Here is an 11883-nt window from a genome sequence, read left to right as displayed (position 1 = left end):
TGTTGTATCAATATTTATTCATATTTATGACTTATTTAATTGTTTTATATTAAACACTTTGGGTCTTTATAGTTTCGGTCTTAAGAAACATGATGCTAATTCATCACTACTGAAGAATTTCATGTCATAAAACTTAATTTACTTCCACATGCTTAACTAATAGTCCCTCAGGTTTACAGAAACCAAACCAAGTGCAGACTGGATGCTGAGCCTGGGAAAGTGTCACTTTCTCAGAAAGTTTACAAAACAGGATCACCACTATTTAGAAAGCGGAGTGACTGGCAATGGTCAGCCAAACCTTTTATGTATGTGATGGTGGTTTTGTGCAAAAAGCCAATATAATTTCACTTTAATATCTATTGCACCTGTAAGATTAAGTGCTAAACTAGTTTGACAGAACAATCTTAGTTTTATTTCCTTAGCATCATTTGTTAAGTAAATAAAATAAATAAATACATAGATAATAAATTCATGAATTGTATTTTAATCTGAGACAAGTTAAGCAAGCTTTTATTTGATTTGCCTTTGTTTGCAATTTACAACGGTCAGTCAGCTCCCGTACACTCCCTGAAGGGCTATTGCTTGAGCTTAAAACCAAATGATCCTTAAACAAACCTTTGACTCGTAGTATATTAAAACAGACATGGTTAAGTGAGGGAAAAGCAGGAACCACTGTTTTTCAAAGCGATGCAGTTGTGGTAAATGACTTGAAGAGTTACAATGAAGCCCACAACACTTAAATACAATATTACAGAAATCTTAATTCATCTTAAATAATCCTGTTAAACAATTCATGGGTGACATAGATTTTGTTATATTTGTTTATTAAACCCGCATAATAAACATGCAATGGCATTGTTTTTTTCTGAGATAGTTTTTCTTGGAGAATGCCTATACAAAAAGAGTAACTCTGTTTGCTGTATTGCATAAGATCATCACAAAAAAGAGAAAGAAAACGGATAGATAGACTGAGGTCCAACCAACACACACACATCCCATCACTGAGGAATGAATTAGTGAATTAAAAGACAACAATAATAATTATGCTTTAAATAGATTACTTTGTTTCTGATAGTATCATTCATTTTTCCCTTGTGTGTGCATTCTGACCCACATCCTACAAGGGCCAAACTTTGTAAGTCATGAAATGTGCCCTATGGAAGGTATCTTTTTCTGCCTGCCCTGATTTGCATTTAAATACGAAATTGAAAAAATTAAAAAGTCACCCCAATGAATTTTACGCTTTTGTTAAAAGGAAGAAGCCATCTGCGCTTGACAAGTGGCACAGTCTTATCCTATATGTATGAGAAGAGTAGAGGTTCCTCTCACGTTAACACTACTACTAGTGACACACTTCACTCTCGCCTGCTGTTGAACGTTCGGACTCAATCTTCAGTCAGGATGAAGTTTGACCTCATTTCCTGCAGTCATTTGAAAACTGAAATCTGACCTCCCAGACTCGACTAGATGGCTTTCAAAGCATCTGACATACTATATAATCAAACAGAATCAGTTAAATCATATTAAATTGTTTGTTTTTTGAAAATTGTAACAACCCTATATGCACAAGCAAGCATAAAATTGAAAGAATTGGAAATGAGGCTATTTCAACTCAGGTCTGCATCAAAACTGCTTACTGAGACAATGAGACATGCCCTCATTTTATATTTCCAATAACAGTGGTCCTGAGGACATTCCTCTGTCCGTCCTTCTTCCAACCCCCTTTTTACATTCCTATAGTCCTCCCACGTGGCATATTTCTGTCTTTCATAAACACCCAGCTCTGTTATCACCAGTCTTTACATGGTATCTATGTGAAGCTCTCTGACGTCCCTCTCTCCTCCTCCAGCTTGCATAGCTTACCGCTGGTGTAGTAAGGCACTGTATCCTCCCGTGTCCCTTCCCTCTACTTTCATCCATCCATTGATCATCTGTTGTGAGCCTGCCCTTGCTGTGCATTCATACTTCAGGAAACATGCTTCAGTCTCATTATTTCTCTTAGCTAACAAGCACACACTAAGTTTGTCTGCAGCTATAAAGTTTATAACAGATAAATCACTTGTTTGCTGCTTTGGTATTGCTTTTATATAAAACTCTTTATTTGATTAACACATATACCAAGCAAGCCCTAATTAAGTAGCATTTCTTGTCTGTGATGTTTTTTTCTCACAATACTGTTGGACAGAAATAGCATGCTGACTACTTAGCTATTCTTGGAGCCTTGACCAGCAGTGGGGCAAAAAATGTCATGTTTGTCTGAAGGGTGTTGTTGGAACATGTGGTCAGTAAAGTTAAAAAGGGAGCATGTAAATGACATGGCAGTCTGACCAGTAGTTGGACAGACACACAGAGACATCTGTTTCCTAAAGCCATGCTGCTACTGGGGCAAACGATCAAGTAAAAAGTAAAAAGATCAATTCAGAGTTACCAAATATGTCTATTATGGATTCAACTATTTTGCAAGCATTGTTTTGGGGACATTTATTTATTTATGTAGGCTTTCAAAAAAAGAGAAAAGATGTGGTCAACTTTCAAGCTGATGGAGGATTACGACTTTAACAAAATGGACTGTTGATCACGTTGCTAGCAATGTGTACGCTTAGTTAAGGAGCCCTTCACACACAGTGTTGGCGTGTACAGGGTGTGGACACAAAGCTAACATCTGGAAACAACGCTAACTCAATCCAGTACAACGGCCCTATTTGTGAAGAGCAGGATGTTCATTTTTTGTTGAGTGTCACAGAGCTGTTGATTCAACTCTGTGGTATTGTAGTTCTGGAGACTAGATGAGATTATGTTGAGGCACCTTATAGAATTCCCACTTGGCATGTACCATGAACTAAAGAGCCTAAAAAAAAGTTACCTCAGAGTTTATTCAAACCATCACCTCTATGACAGTCTCAACAGAAGATAACACGCAAGCTTCTCAAGGGTCAGATTTATTGCAGAGCTCGTGTGCTGGGTTACAGCAGAGTTGTAGAAGTCTTTCTCTTTTGTGTCCACCCCCTATACCTACATGCAACGTGCATTGTACACATGTAAAGTCTCTGCTCTTTGTGTATCCATCGTTGTCCTGAAATTCATTCAGGAGGAATCCTCTCATTATCTTCTTTTCACTCTCCTCCTCTGTCCGTCTTTGGGTCCTTCCTTTTTGCCGTGCTCCATTATTCCTTAGTATTTTTTGCTTGTTACTGTGAATGTACAACAAGATGAGGCAAATAAGTCATCATCTGAGCCAAAAAACCTTGACGTGCCACCATTCACATATTGTACAGCATATGATCTGATACTTTCTATGTACAGAGTCTTAGAAGCATTCCAAACAAAGTGTGCTGGAAGTTGGGGCAGAGCTGGGGAGTTGGCTGTCTGAATGAGGAAGAGCTGGGAGGAAGGCTTGGGGTGGGACCTGTAGAGGACGCTGGAGATGTAGATTCTCCTGGACTGGGAGTGTAGCCGAGTGTAGAACCCATCGTTTGGTAAAACTGGCACTCCTCAGAGACCAGTAAGAAGTTTTGAGGGAAGATGGCTGAAGAGGGCCTTGAACAGGTTACTGTGTGAAAGAAGTGTCTGTTGATCAGTTGAGCTGATCCTCGTACTGTTTCCGGAAACAGTCACCAGCTGGGAAAAACTCCCAGCAACGCTCCTGGTACATCTTCCACACGTAAGACTCCTTTAAAACAGACAGATGGGAGGAGGAAGGAAGGGCTTACAATTATTTAGAGTCTGACTTGTGTCATTTACATACTGTTGAGTTTAGTAACAGCTAGGGCCGTGCGATATCATGATATATATCGTTTGATGTCTATCGTTTAAAATTATGCTCTATCGTTTATTTCGTTGTGTCGCAAATTCAACACTTTGGGGACGACTTTGCACCACGGTGAAGTTACTTTTACGTTGGATATTCAGACATCTGTCATCTATTCGACGTAAAACTAATATCCAAACTGAAACTAACTTCACTGCGGTCCATTCATCCACACTTGCCGGTGTTGAAGGGAAGATTTGCAATAACAATATATAAACGTGGAGGAGAGTGAAGTTTACTCATAACTGGAAAATACTGAACAGGAGAACTCAGACCATGCAAGCAAAAATGAGGAGTTCAGACCAAAGAGAGAAATCTGTTGTTTGGACGAGCCAAGCAACAGCACTCCAGCAGTTCCTGCCATGATGTGCCCAAAGACATTCAGCTGACTTTCTAGTTCTCGAAAACATGCTGTTGTTGTGATGTTAGCTATAGCAGCAGGAGAGTTGTATGGCTGTCTGGAGCTGCTGTGCTGCTCTGGGACCGTCTCGTCCTCTCATGTTTGTATAGCAGCAGCAAGTAGCAACAACTTGCTAACCCACAACCTAGCTAACATTAGTTACATTACTTGCTGTGTCCTTGTTCACTCTATATCATGGTATTTGCCCTGGTGTTGGATTTCTCCAGAATAGCTTACCTCACCTTTATGATGCAGAGAAAAATCATGAGTTAATAATATTTCATTGAATTTACAAAAAAATGTAATATTGGGATATATTGGGATGTGAGATTTTAGTCATATCGCACAGCCCTAGTAACAGCAGTGTAAGCTTCAAACACGGAGCCAATACAGGCCTCAGTATGCTTCAAACTAACTATTATGTTTGACTATGCCGTTTCTACCTGCTTTAAATGGCCAGACTTTAAAGCTGGGCGAAAAGCCTGCTGTCATACAGAGTAGTGACGTGAGGAATCATGCAATTGGGGATAACAGCGAAAACTGCTGGGACAAAGTCCCTCAAAGACGTTCACGTGTTGCACTTAGTTCCAAATACAAAAAGTTCAGATCCTGCCCTTTTTCACAGCTCTACACACCGGGCCAGTCACCGCACAGTGGCTGCCGTCTGTCTTCAGTTATCACACAGCCCTCCCCCTATTCCACCACTGGACAGGGGTTACAAACTGTTAAAGAAGCCGACAAACACTTTGTTTTAAGCATACGGGAGGCTTTAACAATGCAAGCAGCCAACAGCAGGGATCAGTAATGCAGGAGTTTGAAGCTGAGCCGTACTAGCCAGCATCACATGCATATTTATTCATATATATATTTATATATTTACTACAAAGGGAAATGAGCTGGTTTACCTGGCCTGTGTGCTCTGTTTCATCTTTGTTGATGAGATACATCACAAAGAATCTGAAACACACACACACACACACACACACACACACACACACACGTATTAGAAAAACATATCCACTGACATTATCACACATACGTCAACATCACATCACAGACACATAATCCTAAAGCTTTCACCTTGAATCATATTTTTTAAACGAGGAGGAGAAGTGAATGTGTGACAAAGTCCCCGCTGACGCCTGTGGTTTGAGAGGTCTTCTTCACTGTCTCTGAGAATTGTTCTGAGATCCAGCCTCTATTTATTCCATTCTAGTAATACTGTCTCAAGGGAAGGTTTAAGACATCTCCAAAATTGCACAGATGAGAAATGTTTCCACCATCATGTTGGATATGTTCTGATACAACTTCAACATAAACAAAAGATTAGCCACATGTCGTGTTAGCAGGGAATGTACTGTAGCTGAGTGGCATTGGGGGTCAGCTTCTGGGGACACAAGGAGCCTCAAACAGCCACACCAGTGTTTAAATGGTTGTGTCACTACTCAGAAAAACCCCAGTCCATAAATCAGAATCAAAGACCAATGAGAGTGCAGCCTTATGCAGTTCATTCAGGTGTGCTGCATAAGACACAGTATCTATGATAGTAATGATGAAATGCTCCCTGTACATAATTTTGCAGAATCCAGGCCCTAGTTATAAAACACTATGGTTGGAATAAGTTTGAGGTACAAGTCCACACATACTAACGTGCACAAACATACTCACAGGTAGTTGGCTAAGTTGTGCTCCTGTAGCGTGTGCGTTTCAAAGCCATGTGGCACTGTGTCAAAGTAATCGTTGCCTATTCCACAGATAAAGCATTTGGTCTGGAAGAGAAACACGTGTTCAGTTACACAAAACATTTGTCTGTTGGGTGTTCCATTGCAACCTGCATCTGGGTGTCATGCAAATGTATGAAGACGTAAATATCCACATGGGAATATGACAGGAGATTTGGAGGTGGGCTACTGGATGCTGTAACAAAATATGCTGTATAATGCACTGTGCTACAGGATGTGTGTGTGTGTGTCCTTTCACCTCCATGTCTTCTTTCACTTGTTCCTGCTGGTCTCTCAGCTCTCCAAAAGCATCGATGATCAACCCTAGAATTTTCAGACCACAGAGGGTGTAGAGGTTATTCAACCTGGCCCACAATCTCTTGAAGTCAACATGGTTTCACATTAACTAACTGGCCCACAACCACCTGAAAACCACAAGTCTTTTGTTTTATCCAGTGGACCTTCAACAGTACTGGCTCTATCTGAGTCTGATCTCCTATTCAAGAAGGCGTCTTACAGTCTTCTTATTACTATTATAACAATTTTATTTGGGTTTATGTGATACAAAGGCAGATTATTGACTGCAAGCTCAATATTACATCTGACCAATGTCAGCACAGCTGTCATTAATATAATGAATCATGGCTGAATTCCATGTAGTTGTTTCGGGTTCATTATCATGTTGGTTCACTGGCATGAGTTGTTACCTGTGTCTGCTGTGAAAAAACAGTATGGGATATCCAGTATACATCTATGGCATCTGTCAACCTCACCACAAAACCACAGCAACATGTTCTGATCTGCTGGATGAACAATGTAGCAGTGAAGTTTTGTGTGGAGCAACGCAACAGGATAAGTGACTCCTGGAAACCATAATGTACATTTTTCTTTACTGGTCATATGCCATTTATTCATGGTGATGTTGGCAGTCCAGGACTAGTTTTAGCTCTACGGACCCATTCCCACCCTTCTTTACAGTGTGTGTGTGTGTGTGTGTGTGTGTGTGTGTGTTGGATCTCTACCCTGGATGATGGCCAGGAGGATTACAATGACAAAGAAGAAGAAAGTGATGTCAAAGATGATGCGATAGATCTCATACTCGTCACCCGCTGGGTCCTCAATCTGATCACCGATCCCTCCACCCGCTCTCACACCTACATACATGTGGAACATGTAGCACTGGGAGAGAGGGCGAGAGACATAGAAGAAGAAGCGGGGAGAAAGAAAGACAGAGGGGAGAAGAAATGTAATGTACTAGATTTGAAATATTACTAGTATTTTTCCTAGATTTAAACTTCAACTGGAACCAACGTTCTGCTTATATTTGATCCTTAAAAACTTTTGTAACTTTCTATAAAAGCACAGCTGAGGGTTTAGTCAGGAACATTGTGGACCAAAAGAGAAAAGAAAACTTTGTGGAAATAGAGATCACAGCGATGGTAGAGGAGACTGAAGCCAGGCATCACGTACCGTTCTGTGAACTAAACAGTGGGTTGACACTTAAAACCAGACACGTAGCTTTCGAGTGATATTCCTATCACATAGGTCATAAAGCTAATGCAAAGTTCACCACAGGCTTTGCTTAGAGAGATCATTTCCATGTCAAAGTAAGGTTTTCTAAATAACTACTTATATGTGGTTTTCTGCACAAGTCATACTTAAATACATAAATGAGCTGTGATTACTGCAACTCACACAGACTGAATTTACAGCAGCTTTACTGAAATACAATGTGCAAATCTTTTTCCGTATTTAAAAATTGCAGGTCAGAGGGTGAACAAATGTAACTGTTTAATGAACTAATAATTATGTATTAAGTTTTAGTTAAACAAAAAAAGGAAAAGAGGATCTTCAATAGTCCATATTTCTTCATCTGTGCAGACTGTTAGCCTTTTAACAATGCAAGTATTAGTTAGAAAAGTTTAAAACAATCAATCACACCTGAACCAAAGTGGTACATCCATGTCCAAATACATGGAAATGCTTCTGCACTGTGTGTTTCCACAAAGAACAATAAAATCCAGTAAACAATAACCACTTTCAAATCAAGTTCAAAGAAACAGAATAAGTCAGTGTAAGAATAAGAATGTGTCCATGTCCATGTCGGACATACTCTGTGTATAGAGTACAGAGTGAGAAAAATGAAGGCTAAGAGAGGAACAAGTGATCAGAAAAGGAGACATCATCTCAGATCCTCTCGTCTTGCTTTCAGTGTTATTGTAAGGGATTTATTCACAACTCCTGTCAACTCCTGTAGACAAGGCAGAGGGCAGACCTGCCACCCGGCCCCTTAATAGGAAACAAAAGAGCTCTACAGAATGCTATGGGTGGCTGACCACAGGGGATTAGAGTGTGTGTGTCCTGAAATTTCTGGGTGACAGAAGGCCCCCTCCCACCCCCAGAAAGCACACAGCATAGAGGCCTTATATAGTATTTCTTTCAGATGGCTTGGCAGGAGGGAACAGCCTCAACACAGATGTAATTCACTCTTCCTTACCGGTTTCGAGCCTCCATCAGTGACAGGCTATTCCTACATATTTGACTTCCTACCTGGTTATACCTGAGTTGAGCTAACCTGCCTTACAAACTTTGCGGAAGTGTAAAGGATAACACCACATATAATGAAACTGTACCCAGCATCACGAAACACCCCAGGAGGGTAGCATGACATTCTTTCTTTCTTACTGCAACGTACACTGTTGCTATTCCTAAAAAGCTAACAGATGCCTGCACCTTAGAGTAGCTCAGCTGGACCGCAGACAGAGCTGGAGGGTGACGGAGGGTGCTCTGACTCATGACTTTCTGTCCATAAATGGTGCTGGCTCCTTTTTACTGACAGGCTCAACAGGATACTTCCTACTTTCAATGAGACCGGCTTTACTGACATTATCAGCCAGAACAGCTACCGCCTAGAGCAATGAGACTGAACAGCAGCTAAGAGGGAGCAAGCGGAACCACGGTCTTTACATTTAACAACACTCTACCATGCAGATGACCAAAGAACAAAGTAATGTGGAGATGTTTTCTTTGAACAGTAACCAGAAATGGTCAGTCTCAGATCCCAGAATAGCTTGTGGTCCAGATCACAGTGCTTTATCTCAAACACTACTGGCTGTCACTAGTGACTGGTGCCCAGTCTTACATATAACCGCCACCTCATGCATTCAGTTAAAGCTTATTCATTTAATGTCAGATATCCTAATGGTTTCTATCTCTTACATGTTACATTAAGTACGTGTTTCAATCTCCATGTAAAATGTTGTCATTATGCTCACTCAACACTGACCAGCAAAGTCGTGCCATATTTCGAGATGCTGCTTTTACCCGCTGTCAGTCAACTGTATTTACCATTCCAGCACAGCAAAGCGCAATATGTTGAGATTGTGTCTGACTGCACTGCAGCACCTAAAAGCAATTCACTGCTCATACTCACTGTCAGCATGTCGTCACACTTCATGTCTGGCAGTTCTCCATCTTCGCCCTTGTTGTAGAACTTCCTGAAGAAGTTGAAGGCCACTACTGTGTAGAGGTACACCACCACTGCTAACAGGCCAACTGTCAACACCAGCTGGAAGACAGGAGAAAGAATAAGGTGGAGAACATGAGACATGTCTCAGAATAGTGGGAAAATAAGAGTCAGCTTTTTTTGCATAGTTAAGACAAATGTGAGCTGGTCGGTAAACATACTGGATATGTTGTGTATGATGTTTGATCTGTCTATCAGTACACTTGGAATGTATTATTTCTTTTTATTTTATGTACAGTATCTCACAAAAGTGAGTACACCCCTCACATATTTGTAAATATTTGAACACTGAAGCAATGACACTTTGCTACAATGTAAAGTAGTCAGTGTACAGCTTGTATAACAGTGTAAATTTGCTGTCCCCTCAAAATAGCACATCACACAGCCATTAATGTCTAAACTGCTGGCAACAGTCACAATAGTGTGCAGTATTTATGATGACAGTACTGTAGCTGAGTATGTAGCTGTTTACCTGTTTGCCATTGTGTGTTACTGAGGACAAAATGGTCCGCAGTGTCTTGAAGCCCATGGCGATGTCAAGCAGATGAGCAGCAAAAAAGAAGTTGTTATAGTGGCCCAGGATGGACATGGTCATATACCAGGCCAGATACAGGAAGGACTGACCGGAAGGAGAGAGAGAGAGAGAGAGAGAGAGAGAGAGAGAGAGAGAGAGAGAGAGAGAGAGAGAGAGAGAGAGAGCTTAATATAAATTCACATCTGTGCTTTCCAGTGTTCAGTTTGTAGCAACATTAAGTGTAAAACGATTACATAATGTTTGTTTTCAATTAGGACACTTTTTAGTTTTTGTTTCTGTCCATGCTCAGGTAATAAATTTGTTGTTTCCAAAATATTCCAATGTCTGCTAGAAACCACATAAGCTGCAACCTTATTCACTAAGTCAGTGTAAGGTAACTATAGTAAATATATATATAGTGAAATAGAATATATAGTGTAACGTTCTGATAGTATAGTGCATTTAAATCAGAAATCTGAAAATGTCTGCGAGGACGGCACATTAGGCCACGGTTTTATATTTTATTATCATCCAGTATACTTACAGGATCATTTGTACTATGTACACTCAGAGAATCTTACACTACATGTCACATTCACACTCTGATGACAGTAGCTGCCATGTAAGGTGCCAACTGATCATCACAAAGAAACTAATACATTCACTCACACACACACACTCACAGCCACTCCTAAACCCTGTATACATTAATGTATAACTTTATTTCAACTACTTAATTCTCACTAATGTAAACCTCTGGAATTAAAGAGGACAACATGATAATATTATAATTCTTAAATCAAGAAAAGCTTGTTATTTGTGATTCTGCTGTGAATCGACATGATGGAGTCAAACATGGCTGGTGAATGATCTTGTGCTTCTACATACTTACATTGTCTGTGAATACAACCCCCAGCTTCCAGATCTGGTACTTGACATCAATGGAGTTCAGCCTGATGACAGATGGAGAAGAGGCTCACAGAGGGTGATCATGTGTCATACCATATGGCCAGAGGACTTTTTGCCCAAGTTCAGCCACTGAAGCAGACCTTGATTTCAGGGTGAATACAAGTCCTGCCAGTAAAACCTGATATCAACAACTCCCAATCCAAGTGTGTACAGATCAGCCTGTTGGGCATTATTCATAAGTCTGTTCTCAGACTAGGGCTGGTACATGCCTCTGCATATTGTAACATGTGGGTGCACTGATTTGGAATATGTCCAGTGTGTGATCTGGAGAAATGGATGAGTATCCTTTTGTTTATTAATATATGAATGACTCACACAATCTGAAATGGTGTTTGAAAAAAGAGGCACTTAAATTGGCAACTTATTTAGTGAATGCATCAGACAGAGAAGCTAGTATCAGCAGGCGGAAGATAATAAGTATTGTTACTTTCACATTATTAGATCACCTGAACTGATGTGTGGCCACCACAGCTGGAACCTGTTCACTGTTTGTGCCCCCAGAGGCTTAATCGCCGTCAGACGATAGCCAATGGGATTGTGCGCACCTTGCTCAGTAAATCAAAGTTGTTAAGTTTTTATGCATTAATAAAAGCTCTACTTAGATTAACTTGGTTGTTCAATGCATGCAGGAACATTACTGCCACAACAAAATACAGTAAATAAAGCTTCATGTGTACTGAAAATAAAAATAATCAAATTAAACCTGAGTGTTAAAATCAAGCTCTTAGTGTGCAGGTAACTGTTAAACACATTATATATTAAATCAATTAATACATATTTGTCTCCACACACACACACACACACTCACACAGCAGCCAGTGAGCTGTCTCTCCTGGGCTTTCTCTTTTTGTGAGCATCGCTGAAGTCCAGAGCAGCCTTGTCCATTCCCAGCAGCTCACTGATGCGGTCGTGACCGTAGAACTCTCCATATTTATCCATCACCTG

The 11883-nt window shown here is 40.4% G+C and overlaps 1 protein-coding gene across 1 annotated transcript in view; it reads right to left on the bottom strand.

Moving 5' to 3' along the window:
* Positions 1 to 493: 493 nt before the first annotated feature.
* Positions 494 to 11883, bottom strand: part of ryr2a (ryanodine receptor 2a (cardiac)) — a 208275-nt gene continuing 196885 nt past the window's right edge. Inside the window, exons 107-115 of the mRNA XM_038735834.1 lie at positions 11747 to 11880; positions 10862 to 10922; positions 9928 to 10074; positions 9363 to 9497; positions 6952 to 7108; positions 6189 to 6253; positions 5877 to 5977; positions 5114 to 5165; positions 494 to 3670 (exon numbers count right to left, since the gene is read on the bottom strand). Of these exons, the coding sequence (XP_038591762.1) occupies positions 3575 to 3670; positions 5114 to 5165; positions 5877 to 5977; positions 6189 to 6253; positions 6952 to 7108; positions 9363 to 9497; positions 9928 to 10074; positions 10862 to 10922; positions 11747 to 11880 (948 nt within the window). The 3' untranslated portion in view covers positions 494 to 3574. The remainder of the gene's footprint in view (positions 3671 to 5113; positions 5166 to 5876; positions 5978 to 6188; positions 6254 to 6951; positions 7109 to 9362; positions 9498 to 9927; positions 10075 to 10861; positions 10923 to 11746; positions 11881 to 11883) is intronic.

Source organism: Micropterus salmoides, unplaced genomic scaffold, assembly GCF_014851395.1.
Source record: "Micropterus salmoides isolate LMB-PRFRI ecotype aquatic unplaced genomic scaffold, ASM1485139v1 Ms_hic_scaffold_21, whole genome shotgun sequence".
Classification (NCBI taxonomy): Eukaryota; Metazoa; Chordata; class Actinopteri; order Centrarchiformes; family Centrarchidae; genus Micropterus; species Micropterus salmoides.
The sequence above is the reverse complement of the archived record's forward strand: the minus strand, read 5'-3'. Positions and strand labels throughout refer to the sequence as shown.